The 20,509-nt window shown below is 42.1% G+C and overlaps 1 protein-coding gene across 5 annotated transcripts in view; it reads right to left on the bottom strand.

The window, feature by feature from the left end:
- The window catches only part of LOC140462260 (nuclear receptor coactivator 7-like), a 116,062-nt gene that overhangs the window by 58,242 nt on the left and 37,311 nt on the right, over positions 1–20,509 (bottom strand). For 4 of the 5 annotated variants that reach the window (XM_072555989.1, XM_072555988.1, XM_072555992.1 and 1 more), the window contains exons 4-5: positions 16,090–16,149; positions 7,204–7,478 (exon numbers count right to left, since the gene is read on the bottom strand). In XM_072555989.1, coding sequence (XP_072412090.1) covers positions 7,204–7,478; positions 16,090–16,149 — 335 coding nt within the window. The remainder of the gene's footprint in view (positions 1–7,203; positions 7,479–16,089; positions 16,150–20,509) is intronic. The other variant, XM_072555991.1, reaches the window with a different exon arrangement.

Genomic DNA, 20,509 nt, shown 5'->3' with positions numbered 1-20,509 from the left:
GTCCTACTGTTCAACATGTATTCACTGGTCTTATTTGTCATGTCCGTGAAGTTGGTTAGCTCAGTTGGCTGGACAGCTTGTTTGAGATGCAAAGTGACATTAACAGTGTGGGTTTAATTCCTGCATTGGCTGAGGTTACCACATAGGATTCTCCTTCTCATCCTCTCCCTCAACTGAGGAGTGGTGACCCTCTGTTTAGATTTCACCGGAGAAAGACAACTAGTAGTGCGCTGTCTCTCCCTCTCTCTCTCTCTCATGAGAGAGAACAGCCCTGTGGTCTGGTAATACTTTGGCACCTTTACTTTATTTGTCCTACCCAAATGCATCACTCTCAATTATCCAGATTTGAATTCCATTTGCCACTGCTTAGTCCATCTATATCCTCCTGTAATCTAATGTTATCCTTCTCACTATTTACCACCCCACCAATTTCTGTATCATCTGCAAACTTACCAACCAACTCTCCTAGTCTAATTCAATTCAAGTCTAAATTACCTATACATATCTCAAACAGCAAGGACCCAAACACTGATCGCTGCAGAACCCAATTAGACACAGGCTTCTAGTCACAAAGACACCCCCCCCAAGTCACTCCCTCTGCTTCCTGCCATTCTGGATCAAATCTGCCAAATTTCCTTGAATCCCATGGGCTCTTACTTTCTCCCATACAGCACCCTGAACCTTTCTGAAGTCTAAGTAGAATGTATCAAATGCATTACCCTCATCTATACACTTGTGTCAACTTTGAAAGAGTCAGCCGAGTTGTTCAGTATCAAAAACCATACTGACTGTTTTTGATTAATCATTGCCTCTCCAAATGCAGATTAATTCTGTCCCTCAGGATTGCTTTTAAGAGTTTCCCCATCAAAAAAGTTAAACAAGGTTACAAGGCAGGTAGTGTCCTGTGGTATTATCACTAGACTATTAATCCCGAGACCCTGGTGATGTTTTGGAGACCCTTGTTTGAGTCCTGCCATGACAGATGGTGGAAAGTGAATTCAATAAATATCTGGAATTAGGAGTCTAATGATGACCATGAAACCACCGCCGGTTGTCAGGAAAAACCCTCTGGCTCACTACTGTCCTTCAGTGAGGGAAGCTTCCAACATTACGTTGTCGAATTGTAACTCAAGACCCACAGCAATATGGTAGACACTAACTGCTCTCTGGACAATTGTCCAAACCTGGACAATTAGGAATGGTAATAGATGCTTGCTTGGCCAGTGACAGGAGAAAGTGAGGACTATAGATGCTGGAGATCAGAGCTGAAAAATGTGTTGCTGGAAAAGCGCAGCAGGTCAGGCAGCATCTAAGGAGCAGGAGAATCGATGTTTCGGGCATAAGCCCTTCTTCAGGAATTCAGGGTGGCCAGTGACACCCACATTGTGTGAATGAAAAAAAAAATCTCCTTAATCTGTGGTTTCCTGGTTTAACCCTTACTTCCTTATTAAATAATTTCACACTAGCTGTCCTCCAGTCCTCTGGTACCTCCCCTGTGGCCAGACAAGAATTGAAAATTATTGCCAAACCCTGCTATTTCCTCTCTAGCCTCACTCAACAGCCCATGAATACATTTCATCTACCCCTGAAAATCTCCTCCCTGCGCTAATTTCTTTAATTACAACACAATTCTTCTCCCTGATTTTGATACCCATATCATCCCTCTCGCTAATGAATACCAACACAAAGTACTAATTTTGAACCCTACCCTATTGTTCTGGCTCCATGCACAAATTACTACTGTGGCCCTTCCCGGGCCCTACAACTGTAAAATAACTTAGGATTTTCCTTTATTTTATGCATGATTATCTTTTCACAACTCTAAAGTTCTTTTTAAAGATCCCCCTTGCATATTCAACATTCTTCTCGGACATGTGCTGTTTTGAGCCCTCAGTATCTGCCATAAGCTCCCATTTTCTCTCTATCAAATCCTACATATCCAGAACTTAATGAAGTGGATGATCCCATCCTTTATCTGTATTGCAATATGTTGGCCCTCTCCCTATTTCCTTCTTGAATGTGTCCCTCTGCTTTGACACAGATTTACCTGACAGTATTTGCTCCCAGTGCACTTTGGCCAAATCATATCTGATTTTATTAAAACTGACTTTTCCCCAGTTTAGAACTGATTTCATTCCCATCTTTGTCCTTGTCCATAACAATCTTGAACCTAACGGAGCTACGATCACCATCTACAAAATGGTCCCCCACTGATACTCCAACATTTGCTTGGCTTCATTACCTAAAATTAAGTCTAGACTATCCCCTCTCCTACAGGGCTTTCTATGTACTGGCTTAAAGAGCTCTCTTGGATGCATTTTAAGAATTTGACTTTCTCTAAAACTTTCACATTATGATTACTCCAGTTAAAGTAGTTGAAAACCCCCACCATCACTACCTTATTACTGTTACATTTTTCTGAAATTTCTCTATATAACTGCTTTCTATTTCTCTGACTGATAGGGGGCCTGAACATTTTCTCCTCACATATTTATAGGAGCTACTACAGTCAGTTTATGTTCTCTGCAATTTTACACTCATTCTATTTTCCTTCTTAATCAAACTTATTGTCTTCTTCTGCAAAATTCTAAACTGCTCTCAATTCTCAGCTTGCTCTTTTTTCTAGCAATTTTATATGTCTCCTATTTAGATCTAATACTATCCCTAATTTCTTTCAAAGTCATGGTAGAATCACTTTTCCTGCTTTATTTATGCACCAAATAGGATTGTTTGTAATTTATGCACACATTATTTAAATACTGACCATTGCTGAGACATTGTCAGCCATTGTAAGGTTCCCCTTTCTATCAGCATCAATTTGCACTTCATAATGTGTATTTCCCTTTATTTATATTCAGGACACTAGTTTTGGAGTCGACTACTTCATTCTCCATCTTAATGAACAATAATGATCCCTCTTTCCCAAGGGAGCTTACACAAAATTGTTAAGTAATCTCCCTCATTACACAGTACCCATTCTAAAATAGCCAGTTCTCTGGTTGGTTCTTCAATGTATTGGTCTAAAAAAACCATCATTATACAATTCAGGAAAGCCTCCTCTGCAATATTATTGTTAGTTTAGTTTGTCCAATCCAAGTGTAAATCAAAGTTACAGCTGTACTCTTATTACATGTGTCTCTGATTTCTTATGTAATGCCTTCCCTTACATCTCCATTACTATTTTGGAGCCTATGGACAACCACCAACATTTTCTGCCCCATGGTGTTTCTTATGTCTACCTATACAGATTCCACATCATGACTTTCCAAATTAATCTCTTTCTGCACTATTACTAACAATACTACACCATCTCCTTTCCCTTTTTGTCTCTCGTTCCTAAATAGTGAATACCCTAGTTGTTTTGATCCCATCCTTGATCACCCTGCTGCTGCATCGCTGTAACTGCAACAACATTATAACTGTTATCTTTAGTTGAGCTGTTTATTCATCTATCTTATTGCAAATGCTCCGTACATTAAGATAAATCCTTTCGACTTATCTTTTTATTCTAGCTAGTCACCTTGGCTTTACTTTGCTCTATGACCCCATTTGGTTTCTTCAAAGTTTTTTCTGCCTTCCACTTGCCTGGATATATGCAGCATTAACACCACTCAAGAAATTCAACACACAAGGATAAAGCAGCTCCCATGCATCACCCAGCAGGCCAGGCAGCATCCGAGGAGCAGGAGAATCAACGTTTCAGGCATAAGCCCTTCTTCAGGAATGCTCATTCCTGAAGAAGGGCTTATGCCTGAAACGTCGATTCTCCTGCTCCTCGGATGCTGCCTGGCCTGCTGTGTTTTTCCAGCACTACATTTTTCAACTCTGGTACTCCAGCATCTGCAGTCCTCACTTTATCCCATGCATTACCTTCAACATTCTCTCTACCACCGACACAGGGCAGCAGCACTGTGTGCCACCTGCAAAATACAGTGCAACAAATCACAAAGCCTCCTCTAATCACACCTTCCAAACATAAGACCTCTGCAACCTAAAAGCATATGCTTCGGACATCAAGTTCTCCCTCTTAGTTACACACCAACCTGACTTTGCACTACAATCACTTTCTTTGACTGTCACTGGAGCAAAATCCTGGATCTCCCTTCCTAACAGCACTGCAGTTATACCTGCAGCTGTTCAAGACAACTGAGCATAACCTTCTTCACAAATGCAAATGTGGGATGAGTAACAAATGAGTAACAAATACTGGCCTTGGTGGTGACACTCAATTCCCATGAAAGAATTATAAAAATCCTCATGATCCTGCACATTAAACTGCCCCCACTGTCTCCATTGAAGCTTTTGTTAAACTGCAAGCATTGTTTGCTGGTTCAACTGTTCTGAACTAAGTAAATCAGCTAGTCATGGCCTCCATTATTTAGTTCCTACAGAATGATAGAAGAGAAAACAAAACAGTCCAGATCCTTTAAAAAAAAGGATCTTTCACCATTGAGTCTATCTATGCATATAATAATACATTTTTCTGAAACAGACATCACTTGCCAAATACAAATCCATTCTCCCTATAAATCTAAGATCTGCTTGCAGTACTTTACCACACTACATAATCTAAGAATTACAATCATCACCCACTCATATGCTGATTATATCTCAACATCTGCATTTAAGGCATCAATGAAGGTATTATAAACCATGATCCAAACTCTGAACCATCTGAAACATCAATAGTAACTGATCTTCAACCAAATCTAACAAGCAAATCTAATTCAGCCTTGGACTGATGCAGCCACCTGCTGGGTAAGACAGTGTCTAAATCTTCAAATTGTGCAAATTTAGTTCAGGTTGTAATTCACAATTTTAACTTTAAAGTGAAATTTGCAGTTTGAAATTGTGTAGTTGCAAGCTTTAAAGAGGGGCCTAATTAAGAGCCAACTGAAAATGAATCCTCATTAAGTCAGACAGATGTTTTGTTTTGAGAACATATACAAATAGCCAACTTAGTGCAACTGATTACAAGAGTGCAACAATCGCCTGTGACAGGGATCTGGAATCAACAGAACTTTCAGATCCAGCTCCTTCTCAACTGTATACTAAGCTGTCACCATCTCTGGGGGTCTGTCCTGTCAGTGGGCCAAAAAAATAGGGATTTTGATGGTGAAGTCTGAGACATTATCTGTCAGGTACAATTCTGTGTGAATGACTGCATCAAGCTTTGTTATGAGCACAGAGATGTGAGTAAAGAGGGCTTTTCAGGGCCATCAGGGCTGTTTGTGCTGTTGGAGCTTTGGATATCTTGGATGATAGTAGGAAATCACATCCAGTTTTATTGTCAGACTGTTGTGATTAGATAATAACTGACAGGCTTGCTATATCATTTCAAAAGGGCACTCAAGACTAATCACAGTGTTGGGTCTGGAATCAGAAGGTAGCCAGACTAGGTAAGGATGTCAGATCGGCCATCCTTATTAAGATATTAAGGTGGGACTCAAATGTATTTCCTCACAACGTTAACTTGGGTGTCTGCACAATTTCAGTCCAGTGATAATACCACAGCAAAATCTTCCACACAAAAGAGTCAAAGAGAGGTGAAGTGAAAACTACAAGGGACAGAAAACTAGAAAAGTGATGGATTAAGTTCTGGAGCAGCACCCAAACAAAGTGAATAGAGACAAAGAACAGTACGGTTACATAGGCCTGGTCACAAAACAATTATTAGGGTCAGATGTAGGAAATCCTTCCCTCTCAAGTACACACGGCTTTTAAGAATATTGTTGGCTCCCTGTGCTCAATTATTGCGAATGTCTGCCCCAATTATAACTTCCCTTTTTTCTCTAATGTCCTTTAATGTGTTGTGAAGAGAAGAAGTATTGGATTTAAAATATTAAGTCTGTTTGTCTCTTCAAAGCTGCTGCCAGACCAATAGGTTTCTCCTGCACATTTTTATTTCAGATCTAAAACTTTCACAGTACTTTACTCTCTAATATATTGTTGACTTCTGGGTCTCTGACAGCTCTCCCAATTCCTGTTCTGAATTTCTCTAATCAGGTTTCCACCATACATACATACATCATCAAAAAGGGCCCTCGAAAATGAACAACACTGAATCAACCAATGTATTATCACAATTGGTCTTGTCTGCAATTTTCAACACAGTCCATCACATAATCCTTCTCAATAAACGCAAAATATTGTGGATGCTGAAAATCTGAAACAGACACAGCAAATCCTGGAGAAACTCAACAGGCTTTCAGTATCTGGGAAGAGAGAAACAGAGTTCGCGTTTCAAACCCATAATGACTCTTCTTCAGAATATCTTTTTCCTTCAATGCTTCTATCTCACTTGTGTCAGGAAGGCTGCCCATTCTCAATTTCATTCTTACCAATCCTGTCTCTTCTTTGCTTATCTGTCAACTGGTAACATGATCCAAAGAAAGAGTGCCAGATTCCAAATGTAATCTGGCACTCTCTATAACTATGAGAATTAATGTGAGATGAATCAAATCTTCCCAAAGGGAGATCAATGCTATTTTCTTTAGTCTCCGCTTGGAGTTTTAACCTCAACTTAAATTTTTCCATCCTCCCACACTGCTGTCTCAGGCTCAACCAAACTGTTAATAACTTAATTATTCTATTCAAACCAAAGTGATTTTGGTCCTATCTTCTCTACCACAAAGAATTGCCTACATATTCCTCTGCCAGACTGTGTACTTCGACTGCTTCCTCAGTCCATTGTCAGCTGCCTCAAAGAAAGCGAAAGATCATCCAAATATTTGAAAAGTTTCACAACTTTTCTCCATCCCATGTTCTTGACAACTAATTAACCAAAAAACAAGAGATTAGCTCAATTGTTGAAATCTTCTAATACACATTTTTAAAATCTATACATCAGCATAACTGTATATGAATACATTCTGAATACTATATCAGACATTACTTTTATAGTAGAGTAACATTTGGACTGGCTCTCAGAATATCTTATATAGTTGAGTGCTATAATAATGGTGTAATTCTATTTCTATTAGTTGATTACTTAAAATTTTGATATTATTTGATTTCAGTTAGCATTTAAAAGTATAACAAAAAATATTCAACCATTGCGAAATAACATATTTACCTGCAAACTTCACAGTTCTAAATAAAGTTTGTAAAACAGGTTAATTAGCAAAAATAGCATGCAACTTCATTTTGCATAAAGATAGATTTTGGTTCTTAAAAGTTAGCCAATATTCTCTAGTTACTTACCAGACAAGTAAAAACTCTTGAGTTCTGCACGTCGGATTTCTTTCCTTAGAGATTTTCTTTTATTGTTTTCTGCAGTATTGTCCCCCATTTTTAAGGAGCTTTTTGATGTATCTGTAAGTGTTTCATGGTCAACCAAATGTAGTGATGATACATTGAAGTTTTCTTTAGAAGCACCTTCACCAGTTTGCCCTTCTATTTTATGCAGAGGTTTTTCAGCCTGGCAATCTGAAGATTCTTCTTCCTTTTCTTTCAGTTGCTTTGTTTTTTTCTTCAGCCTTAAAATATAAATAGTTTGAATAACTGTTAGAAAGTCAAGCTGAATTTGGATATATACAAATCAGTTCCAAAAGTTATGATATTGTTCATTCACTATATATGTAGGCCAAACTGATGCTGCATAGGAAATAAGCATTTTATGAGAATATCCCATCAAATCGCAGATTTGAAATTGGCCTATATTTTAGGTTCTAAATTTTCACTGCCTTTTGGGAAATAATGCCTAATGACATCACCTATAAATGGCCTTGTTCTAACTTTTTTATTACAACCCTTAAATGTGTAGCACAATTTTTATCCCTTTGTATTCCAGCTTGCTTCAAGCCCAAAATTTCATTGATCATTTTAATTATTATCTTTGTTCATCTGTCCACTGGGTTCTAGTGATTTCTGTAGTGGACCTTTAAATTTCCTCTGGTCCTCCACAGTAACTAGCAGTTCCATTATTCAGAAAATAGTTTGATCTATATTTCTTAGGTCTGAAGAATAAAATTGCACTTCCCCACTTTAAACTCCAATCAAATTAGTTATGCCCACGCATTTACAAAAGTTTCTTGGAAACTTTCTCCTCCAATCATAACTACTTACTGTGTCACAAGTAAAATTCAGTCTAAAACACTCAGATCCATTTGTGACGTGGATTTTTTTTTAAATGAAAAGCTTAGGGCCCACTACAAATTCCAGAGGACATTAGTCATCACATCCATTATAATAGCTTTCTCTTTTGTGAATCTTGCAACTGCTTTTCCTCAAATAGTGTAACGTATTTTATTACATCAACATAAACACACCACTAAAATGCAATTCATTGTCTCACTTGAAAGACGACACCCAAATAATTTACTACTCCTCCAGATATCAATTTAAATTGTGTGCACAAATCCTACTTAAAAGGAGGAGTTGTGTTTACAAAATTCTGACTAAGATGTGACTTTTAGCAAACATCAAATCTCAGCATTATTCTAAATTAAGCCAAGCCAAGATGGTCAGCATCACCCAATGAACTCATTTAAACAAAACAATCATGTAACAAGTATTAAACATTTCTACAATCAAGTACTATGTATCTGTATTGTCCTCTGTGGGTTTAATCTAAAAAAAACCTCATGATTCTAACTTGGAACATAAACTGTGTGTTCCGCACCTCTATTAGTTTCTGACCCCTGTCCCACCACAGAGGACCACTCAACTTTGAACTCAAGTTTACAGCTTTAATACCAACAGCTGTGAAAATAAAGTTCACCTCACTAAACAGATATGCAGTCACTGGGTACCTGATTCCCCTTGCACACACTTGTTGCAATTTTGATTCCTGAGATGAATTTTCTTCTCTCAACATGTGAAGAGTCTTTGAAACATACTTCCTTTAAAGGTTTTGAAAGCAGAGTCTTTGAATATTCTTAAGGTAGAGGTAGACCATAAGCTGCTTTCATTCTTCCTGCCAATAATTTGTCATTTTCCCATACAAATATGCTTTTGGTACATCTTTGCCCACTCAAATTTCCTATATCTTTTTGTAGCCTCTGTTTATCCTTTTCACGATGTATTTTCCTGCCTATCCTTGTGTCGTTAGCAAATATGGTAACCATACCTTCCATCCCTTTATTGTAGTCATTTTGAACAAATGTCAGACACAATATGATTACAATCACAGAAAAGGGTTATAGGTAGTGCAAACTTTTCCTATACACAGAGTCTTACAGCACAGAAACAGACCCTTTGGTCCAACAATTCTATCTGAACATAATCCCGAACAAAACTAGTCCCACCTGCCTGCTCCTGGCCCATATCTCTCCAAACATTTCCTTTTCCTGTACTTAGATAAGTGTCCTTTAAACAATGTAACTGTGCCCGCATCCACTACTCCCTCAGGAAATTCATTCCACACGCAAGCCATATTGAGTTTTAAAAAAAGCCCATGTCCATTTTAAATCTCTCTCCTCTTACCTTAAGAATGTGCCCCCAGTCTTGAAATCCTCCATCCTAGGGAAAAGATAACGACCATTAACCCTATCGATACCCCTCATTATTTTATAAACTTCTCTCAGGTCCCCTCTCAACGTCCTATGCTCCAAAAAATAACTCTCCAGCCTTTCTTTATAACTCAAACCTTCCAAACCCAGCAACATGCTGGTAAATCTCTTCTGAACGCTGTCTAGTTTAATAATGTTTTTCCTATTACTTGGTGACCAGACCTGGAGGCAGTATTCCAGAAGAGACCTCACCAAGTCCTGTACAACCTCAACATGAATTTCCACTCCTACACTCAAAGCAATAAGCAAAATAGGCAAGCATGCTTACTGCCTTTTTAACCATCCTGTCTATATGTAATGCAAATTTCAAAGAATTATGCTCCTGAACTCCAAGGTCCCTCAGTTCTACAACACTTTCCTAGAGTTTAGATTAGAATGGTGCTGGAAAAGCACAGCAGGTCAGGCAGTATCTGAGGAGCAGGAAAATCGGCGTTTTGGGCAAAAGCCCTTGATCAGGAATAGAGGCAGGAAGTCTCCAGGGTGGAGAGATAAATGGGAAGTGGGGGGGGGGGGGGGGGGGGGGGAGAGAAAGAGGGCTGGGGAGAAGGTAGCAAAGAGTACAATAGGTGAATGGGGGTGGGGATGGAGGTGATAGGCCAGAGAGGAGGGTGGGGGAAGGTAGCAAAGAGTACTTCCTGTTGTGGTCTCCTCTACATTGGGGAGACTGGACGCCTCCTTACAGAGCACTTCAGGGAACATCTCCGGGACACCCGCACCAATCAACCCCACCACCCCTTGGCCCAACATTTCAACTCCCCCTCCCACTCTGCAGGGGACATGCAGGTCCTAAGTCTCTTCCACCGCCATCCGACGCCTGGAGGAAGAACACCTCATCTTCCGCCTCGGAACACTTCAACCCCAGGGTATCAATGTGGACTTCACAAGTTTCTGAATTTCCCCTCCTTACCTCAGTTCCAATCTTCCAGCTCAGCACTGTCCTCATGACCTGTCCTACCTGTCAATCTCCCTTCCCACCTATCTGTTCCACCCTCTCCTCTGACCTATCACCTCCATCCCTACCCCCATTCACCTACTGTACTCTTTGCTACCATCCCCCCCATAAATCCTGTTCATAAATCCTCTCTTTAAAAATCACCTCCAACAATTTACCCACAACCAAAGTCAGACTCACAGGTCTATTGTTCCTTGGGTTCTCCTTACAACCTTTCTTTAACAAAGTTACAACATTAGCCACCCTCCAGTCATCAGGCAGCTCACCTGTCATTACAGATGATGCAAATATCCCAGGCAGTGTATCTCGGATCCTAAGCTACACTGCATGAAAACATTTTTCTGAAGCTGCCATTGTTTATTTTGCTAATTACTTTACATACATACTCTCTGGTTCTTGATCCTTCAATGAATACAAACAGTATTTGCTTATTTACTCCATCCAATGTCGTGATTTTGAGTGCCCTTAAAAAAATCACTTCTCAACATTTTTCAAGGAACACAGCCCCAACTTCTCTAATAATCCTTTCAAACTTAATAGTTATTCCTTATTCCTGGAATAATTTTCAGGGCTCTTCCTTGCACCTTCTCTAAGTCATCTTTGATTTATATTACTTTATATTGCTTCTTTAGTCATGGTTATGGTATGACAGAGCAGGGAGTGAAAGAAGATGCCATGTGTCAAAGCTGCAATCCAATTGCTTGGATTGTACTTATTTTTATGATATTTTAAGTGCCAAGGGCCCAAAAGGTAAAGTTGACATCAAGTCTGGCTCCTATTGCAGTCTGTAGTTTTTGAGTGGTTAGGTTGCTGGCAGGTTACCCAGTACTGTATCAAAAAAAGCAGCCACTTTCCTTCCTGCCAAACAATCTCGTTGTCTGGTGGAAATTGCAATAACTACCAATTTAAGCAATGCAAACTAAATTGGGAAATGAGAAAAAAAACAAACTTAATGACTGTGACCTGTGGAACAGTGGAACTAGGAAAAAAAACAATACATTTGTGGTGAACTCATTCCATCTCGGCCATAACAACATATGCTTCCGCAATAGCAGGTTCACAAAGCCAGCCTTGTCCTACATCACTTATTACAGGATCACCTTAGGTTGGTGGCCCTTCTTGAACATTCCTACACTGCAACAGTTTTTCCCCATCTGCTCTGTCCAGGTAACATGGTGGAACACAAAATCACAGAGATATACAGCACGGAAACAGACCCTTCAGTCCAACTCATCCATGCTGACCAGATATCTTAAATTAATCTGGCCCCATTCGCTAGCACTCAGCCCATATCCCTTTAAACCCATCCTATTCATGTACCAATCCAGATGCCTTTTAAATGATGAAATTGTACCAGCATGCAATACTTCCTCTGGCAGCTCATTCCATACATTCTGCGTGAAAAAGTTGTCCCTTAGGTCCCTTCTAAATTTTCTCCTCTCACCTTAAATCTATGCCCTCTAATTCTGGACTCCCCCACCCAGAAAAACGATCTTGTCTATTTATTCCAGCCCTTCCTTTCATGGTTTTATAAACCTCTACAAGGTCACTCCTCAGCCTTCAACACTCCCGAGAAAACAGCCCCAGCCTATTCAGCCTCTCCCTACAGTTCAAACCCTCCAACCCTGAAAACGTCCTTGTAAATCTTTTCTAAACCCTTTCAAGTTTCACAACATCCTTCCTATAGGAAGGAGACCAGAATTTCACACAATATTCCAAAAGTGGCCTAACCAATGTCCTGTACAGCCGCAACATGACCTCCCAACTCCTATGCTCAAGGTTGTGACCAATAAAGGAAAGCCCACTAAATGCCACCTTCACTACCCTATCTACCTGCAACTCCATGTTCAAGGAACTATAACCACGCACTCCACGGTCTCTTTGTTCAGCAACACTCCCCAGGACCTTACCATTAAGTCCTGCCTGGATATGTCTTTCAAAATGCAGCACCTCACACTTATCTAACTTAAACTCCATCCACCACTCCTCGACCCTTTGGCCCATCTGATTAAGATCCTGTTGTACTTGAATGTACCATACTGAATGTTAGTGAAGTATTCAATAGCAATATCAATTAATCCCATCACCTTCCAGATAGCCGAGAGTGGACTAAAAGGATAGTAACCAGGTTAAATTTATGCTGCTTTGGGGTGGGAAAAGTAGGGAGCAAATTCTACACAATATAAAGTGGATGCCAAGCTTAAGCTATACTAGAATTGTACCGCTTGGGAAATGGTTTCTTCTGGAGCTCAGTTCTTCAGAACTATATTGTCATGCTACATAGACATTGTCAAGACTTGTAGCCGTTGTATCTTGCAGCAACTGCCATAAAAGGACCATTCTGAAGAAGTCATATCAATCTAAAAACATCAACTGTGTTTCATTCTCCAGGTGCTTCTAGACTTGCTGAGTTTCTTCAGCATTTTATGCTTTTATTTCAGATTTCCAGCATCCATAATATATTGGTTTTATTATTACAGCATGAAATTCAAATTTTTAGAAAAAAAAATTAATAGGCAACAGTATATACTTAAATGTGGCTTAGTAAGAATTTTGCGGTGTTTAATGCCACTATGCTCATACAAGACAGTAGCCATTGCACTCATGCTTGAAACAAAGAACCATGTGGCACAACAGTAGTGCTCTGAACTCTGAACCAGAAAATCCAGTTTCAAGGGCTACCTGACCAAGAGGAGTGCCATAACATATCTGAACAGGTTAGTCATTAATTTGCACAAATTCGCAGTTTGATGCATGAAAGATGTGTTCTTACAACCATGGTTACACAAGATAAAGATAGTGACCCTCTTTCTAAATCAGAAGATCCAGGTTAAAGTTCCACCTGCTCTAGAGGTGTGTAATAACATTTCTGCACAGGTCAATTATTGTAGGTGCTTCAAAAGGCCTAAAACCCACCAAACCTGCAAGACTTCATTATCTATGATTTATCCAATCTATTAAAAAGGAGATTCAATGGAATTTAGAATAGAAACATCTAGCATTCTGAAAGCAATTTGTCACTTTTCAAAAGTCTGCAACAAATAAAAGACTATGGCATCCCTTCGAGATATTCCTTCCTGAAGGATGCTTCTCTCAGCTTCACAGCATCAGTGCAAGTTTTCACAAATTCATTTAACTACAGAGTTTGGGGAAAAAAGGCTAGTTCAATCCCATATAAAGTTCTTCCTCAACACAAAAAAAGAGAAAATCACAAAAGTACAAAACTGCTCATACACTCTCTTCACACACAGAACTAAGCCAAGGTACAAGAATGACTGAAAGGTCATCAACTTGAAATGTTAACTTTTTTTTCACAGATGCTCTTTGGCCTGTTGAGAATTTCCAGCATTTTCTGATTTTATTTCAGTTTTCCAGCATCAATTAGAAAGCTGACAGCCCAGCAAGAAACTAAAACAACCTGGGACAGTCAAGTCACCCAGAATTTAATTGGTCCTTGAACCAGCTTTTATTCAGGGCTATCTGACTTGCCAGAATTGTTGGAGTTGTGTTACATTTTCAAAATCATTATATCAATATTTTTGAGATTCAAAGTTTGGCACACAAAATAATCCAATACACAGAAGCAAATTTGTTACTTGAATAATTCAGTATTCAGTTTTGAATACTGGCAAGAGTGATAGTTTTAGTGAAGAAGTCCACAGTATCACAGCACACCACTTCCATCCCTGACTCGTCTGCTCAATATGGCAGAGTCAGGCAGTGGCTGAGAGAAAGAGAGAGAGAGAGAAAGCCATCAGGAGTCAAGTAGACTGTGTTAACAAATTTTAAAAACAATAATATTTTATAATTATTTCAAGCACAAATATAGAAATTTGGTACAAATGAAAGAACACAACAATTTTTGGCTTGATTTTAATGAAAACATTCATTTGATTAAACTTGGTTCATATAAAACTGCACTTTTTGGGAACATAAATAGTGTTAAATTGCTGTATAAACAAATGAGGAATATAATGATAAGCTTCAACAGGATAAAGGCTGGACATATGAAATTTAAGGCAGAGAGCAAGTAAGCTTCAAGAGGATATAAGCTTTACACATGAAATTTAAGGCAAAGTAATATATTTTGATAGGAATAATGAAGAGTTCAACATAAAACAAAGGACACAATTCTGAAGTGGGTACTGAAACAGATACACCCATGCACAAGTAGTTCAAGGTGTCAGGAAGATTGAGAATGTATTCAAAAGTAAAATAAGAGTCAAATATATAGGAGTGAAGTGCTGGAACTACAAAGTCCAACAGTTGACATCTGTGGACAAAGAAGCAGAATTAGCATCTCAGGTCAGTAGCCATTCACCTGAACAATGACTTTCAAAAGAGAAGCAGATAAGCAGTTGAAAGGGAAAAATTTCAGAGCTAGGGGGAAAATCTAGCTCCAAGTGGAACTTGCCAGATTGCACTTGCAGAGAAAGCCAACACGGATATGGGAAGCAGGATGATCTCCTTCTAAGTTGTAATCATTCGATGATTCTATTACTACCCTGCAATACAACAGGATGCAGGAATAACAGATCATTATAACTAGCTGTCAGAGGACAAGCCTTTCCCCATCCTCAAATACTCCTAGGTTGCTAGTTGACACAAAAGCTTGTCTGTCACAGTAGAGTCTCACTTGTACCTAGATGCATCCTTTTCTTTTGATCTGTAATCTTCATTAAATTTTGTCTGAGTAATATATTTGAAAGTGCTTGCCTGAATCAATGCATGACCCATGCTTTGATTTGGACTATTAAAACCTGAGGCACTCACAGCAGTTAACGAAATGAGAAAATGAAAATGTTGAAATACTGATTTTGTACAACTAAATAGCTACAGTTGAGTTTTCAACTTTTATTTGTAGAAATAGCTAAGTAATGATATTCAGTAAATACTTCATTTCTAAGTTTACAAAGCTGTTACAGCTGAACCAATAATTAAAATTACATAATTACTGACCAGCACTGGGAAGGAAAAGAAATCAACCATCTTAAACCAGCAAAGAACGAGGATTACAAAAGTTTGGGTAAATACTATACTATAATTTGTGTGTCAGTGCATGCTATTCGATCTCTCAAATGCAAACCTATTCCTTTCAAACTTGCATGTATTGATGATTTCTTCATAGATTTAACACTCTGGTTAACTAATAAAAACATTACAATAATTATGTCTTTACAGTACTGATGTATACCAGACCTATTTTACTAATTTCCTCAATTCAGTTAGAAGCAGCAAGAGGCTAATTCCATGAAACAGAAACCTTACACTCATGTCTGCCTCATCCTTCCTTGGCTTGTGCCTGCTACTGGATGGATCCAAACTATTTTAGTGTAAATTCATGTACAATTCATTCGCTACAACTAAGATTTCATACTAAGTCTAGACAATTCACAATTTTGCCAGTATATCAGCCAATTATTTATTTAAAAATTGAATTGGGTGTGGAACAAATGAAAATAATTAGTTAATAACCACTATCGCTGCACAGCTGGAACCAGTAATGACTGCAGAATAGCCGATAAGATTGTGACAAGTGATTAATCTTGGCTCCCTTTCTAGGTATTTTACAACATTTCTTTTCCCCAAAGCTTAATTTTTCCACTAATTTCAAGCAAAGCTTACCAGTGTAGTTTTAGTGAGAGGCTGCAGAGTGAGACGTATGGGGACGTCACGTGAAGCAGCCTGAAAAGTCAAAAAAAAGTTTTTCCATCAGCAATTATCAAGTGCAATATTGGGAATATGGCTTTCCATTAAAAAACCACATGACTTTAGAAAATGTTCCAGTGATGGTAGAAAATATCATGCATACATAGCACTGGCCCAGTAAGTTCTGTTCTCTTATATTAAAAGATCCCCCACACAGTCCCAAGAGAATACCAAATTCCGATAGCAAACAGATTCTAACAATGCTTAAAGCACAGGTTAAATATTATGACACTGCACGGAAAATTTCTTTAACACCCTACCCCAGGCCATGCAAGAAAAAGATTGACCCATAAATCATTTAAGTGGTGTTCTAAAGACATAAAAGAAGAATAATCAGCATTTCCCGTTCACTTCTTTACTTCCTTTTATGCTTTCAGGCTACCAGAGAGAGAGCAAGGAAGCGAGCCTAACAGCAGAAACTGTGTTTAAAACTTATAGTCTTCCTTTGACATCATGATCTTCAGTCTTCAGCTCAAGATTGCAAGTAACACAGTCTTTTGATTATGTCACAGGCTAAATGAATAAAAACCAGACAAGTCACCTTAAGAATGTAATCACAAATGTATTAAAATTACAGGCAGAGGTCAGGTCTCAGGAAGACACATTGTCAGAACCATTTACAGCTGAGCCAATGAACTCTCTATAACCTGCTTCCTCCAATCACTTCTTTTTGTAGATTTAACTTCTACTCTCCACAGCCCACAGCCCACAGCCCACAGCTGTAAAACAGAAAGTGGTAACTGCCTTTGCTTATGGCGAAAAACGCAAAAAGCAAATTAAGATGCTGCATCAAATTAAGATGTACAAAATTACCAACTCAAGACTAAGAATATGGTTTTCTGAGAAATAGTGACCAAACCAGATGCTTCCAAAACTGTACCATCAGGCTGGATATGCAAAGCATAATGTGAAGAGGCAACAGTACCAGAAAATGATCATTTACCTAGAAATATTGTCAGTACTGTGCACTGCTGAACAATATTTTGACAGCAAACAGAACTTTAAAAATCCATTAGAACTTGAGCTCAATCTAACAAAATCTTCCAGCAAATAACGTTGCTATGAGGAGGAAGTAATAAAATTTCCACTGTGTTTTAGAATGAAAGGTAAGGAACATGATAATCATTGTGACTTCTCACTACTGGCTGCTGTCACTCAAGTGCATATGCAGAGACAGAATCAATATTTCTTCCCCAATTGATTTTTTTAATAAACTCATTAATTAACCTCACATTAAGAGTGACAAGAAATTTGCCTCACTATGAAACAGTTTATTTTGAAGAAATGAGAGAAAAGGAAAAAAAACCTGACGGAAAGATGAACTTGGATAGACAGTTCCCTCTGAAGTACTGCATGGATTACTTGTTAGAAGATCCATAAAAAAATCTGCTAGCAGCTGAGAGGGCAAGGGGAAGTGCAAAATCACATTTCCTGATACATCACAGAAGATCTCCAGAATATGTTACTCAACAATGAGTTGTACTTATAACATGGAGTGCTCTATTAGAATAAGCGAGACCTGAGACAGTGGCAGTTGCAAGGATTTTTTTGGTTGAGTACTTGCTTGCTTCCTGATCTGGGGTAAATCTTTCTTTCCTGGAACAAAACAGCAACAGTTCAGGCAACGGAGTCAAGTTGTGTATTATATTTTTCTCCCCCATGTGGAATGAACAGGTGTTTCCATTCTAATTGGATTGCTGATTAAGGGCCTGGGGACTGAACAAACAATTAAAACTTGGCAACTGAATTTCAATTTAGGATTAATACAAAGAAAACCAATGAAAGTAGGATAGGCTGAAGAAACTATACACTGATCACAATGGAATTAAGTGTTGGAGGAAGATGTGTTTGAGAGATTGTGTGTCTGGAAAAGGGAGATGGGAAAGAGCAGAGAAAGCATCAAGGTGGATCCATTTTTGTGGGAATATAAAAAAGTCTGTAAAAGGGAAGAAATCTGCCAAGAGACTTTAAAGAATTAAGACAGTAAAATCCAGAGAGGCACAGTTGTATGGTAATGCAAACAACCTCTTGAGAGCACAGAGGCAGAAAGTAGGCATTTTAAAAATATGCTGTGGAAGGGTGTAGAGCATTAAGTAGGAGCAATGAAGAACATGGTCTGTATGAAGCCAAAGTGTGTTACAGCAAGGATACTGTTTAAGCATTGCATCGACACTGCTTGGTAAATCTAGAATCATAGTGGATTCCAGGTGAGAGAGAGAGAGGATGGTTTTTGTAGGGGGGGGTGCAGAGAAGAGGAAGAATGGGGTGGAAATAGGGAAGGAAAAAGCAAAAGACAGGGAAAGGGAAGAGGAGGAGGGGAGGGCGAAAGAAGAGGAGGAAGGGGGGGAGAGAGGAAGGGAGGGGAGAGAGGGAAGAAGGGGAGGGGGAAGAAGGGGAGGGGGAAGAAGGGGAGGGGGAAGAAGGGGAGGGGGAAGAAGGGGAGGGGGAAGAAGGGGAGGGGGAAGAAGGGGAGGGGGAAGGGGAGGGGGAAGAAGGGGAGGGGGAAGGGGAGGGGGAAGAAGGGGAGGGGGAAGGGGAGGGGGAAGAAGGGGAGGGGGAGGGGGAGGGGGAAGAAGGGAGGGGGAAGAAGGGGAGGGGGAGGGGGAGGGGGAAGAAGGGGAGGGGGAGGGGGAGGGGGAGGGGGAAGAAGGGGAGGGGGAGGGGAGGGGGAAGAAGGAGAGGGGAGAGGGGAGGGGGAGGGGGAGGGGAAGAAGGGGAGGAAGGGGAGGGGGAGGGGGAGGGGGAAGAAGGGGGAGGGGGAGGGGGAGGGGGAAGAAGGGGAGGGGGGAGGGGGGAGGGGGAAGAAGGAGAGGGGGAAGAAGGGGAGGGGGAGGGGGAAGAAGGGGAGGGGGAAGAAGGGGAGGGGGAGGGGGAAGAAGGGGAGGGGGAGGGGGAGGGGGAAGAAGGGGAGGGGGGAGGGGGAAGAAGGGGAGGGGGAGGGGGAAGAAGGGGGAGGGGGAGGGGGAAGAAGGGGAGGGGAGGGGAAGAAGGGGAGGGGAGGGGAGAGGGGAAGAAGGGGAGGGGGAAGAAGGGGAGGGGGAGGGGGAAGAAGGGGAGGGGGAAGGGGAGGGGGAAGAAGGGGAGGGGGAGGGGAAGAAGGGGAGGGGGAAGAGGGGAGGGGAGGGGGAGGGGGAGAGGGGAGGGGGAAGAGGGGGAGGGGGAAGAAGGGGAGGGGGAAGAGGGGAGGGGGAAGAAGGGGAGGGGAAGGGAGAGGGGGAGGGGGAAGAAGGGAGGGGGAAGAAGGGGGAGGGGGAAGAAGGGGAGGGGGAGGGGGAAGGGGAGGGGGAGGGGAAGAAGGGGGAGGGGGAGGGGAAGAAGGGGAGGGGGAGGGGGAAGAAGGGGAGGGGGAGGGGGAAGAAGGGAGGGGAGGGGAAGAAGGGGAGGGGGAGGGGGAAGAAGGGGAGGGGGAGGGGGAAGAAGGGGAGGGGGAGGGGAGGGGAGGGAGGGGGAGGGGAGGGGGAGGGGAGGGGGGAGGGGAGGGGGAAGGGAGGGGGAGGGGGGGGGGAGAGGGAGGGGGAGAGGGAGGGGGGGGGAGGGGGAGAGGGGGGAGGGGGGAGGGGGTGGTGAGGGGGGAGGGGGAGGGGGAGTGGGAGGGGGGGAGGGTGGGGGGGTGGGTGAGGGAGGGGGAGTGGGGGGGGTGGTGTGGGTGGGGGGTGGTGGAGGGGGAGGGTGGGGGTGGGGGGAGAGGGAGGGGAGGGGGAGAGGGTGGGGGGAGGGGGTGGGGTGTGGGGGAGGGGGGAGGGGGAGGGGGAGGGGAGGGGGGAGGGAGAGAGGGGGCGGAGTGAGGGAGAGGGAGGGGAGGGGGAGGGGGGAGGGGGAGAGGGAGGAGGGAGGGAGAGGGGGGGAGGGAGGGAGGGAGGGAGGGGGGAGGGGGATGTAGGAGAGGGAGAGGGAGAGGGCGAGGGAGAGAGAGAGGGAGGAGGGAGAGGGGGGAGGGGCGAGAGGGAGAGGGGAGAGGGAGAGAGGGGAGAGTGAGAGGAGGGAGAGGGGGAGAGGGAGGGGGGAGGGGGAGAGGGAGAGGGAGGGGGAGAGAGGAGGGGGAGGGGAGAGGGAGAGGAGAGGGAGGGGAGGGTGGAGAGGAGGGAGGAGGGAGGGAGGAGGGAGGGAGAGGGGGGAGAGGGAGGGAGGGAGAGGGGGAGAGGGAGGGAGCGAGGGGGAGAGGGAGGGAGGGGGAGGAGAGGGGAGGAGAGGGGAGGGAGGAGGGGAGAGGGAGGGAGGAGGGGGAGAGGGAGGGAGAGGGGGAGAGGGGAGAGGGAGGAGGGAGGGGGGAGGAGGGAGGGAGAGGGGGGAGAGGGAGGGGAGGGAGGAGGAGGGAGGGAGAGAGGGAGGGAGGGGG

This window comes from Chiloscyllium punctatum, chromosome 3 (assembly GCF_047496795.1).
Source record: "Chiloscyllium punctatum isolate Juve2018m chromosome 3, sChiPun1.3, whole genome shotgun sequence".
NCBI classification, from domain to species: domain Eukaryota; kingdom Metazoa; phylum Chordata; class Chondrichthyes; order Orectolobiformes; family Hemiscylliidae; genus Chiloscyllium; species Chiloscyllium punctatum.
This window is presented reverse-complemented; position numbering and strand designations above follow the sequence as displayed.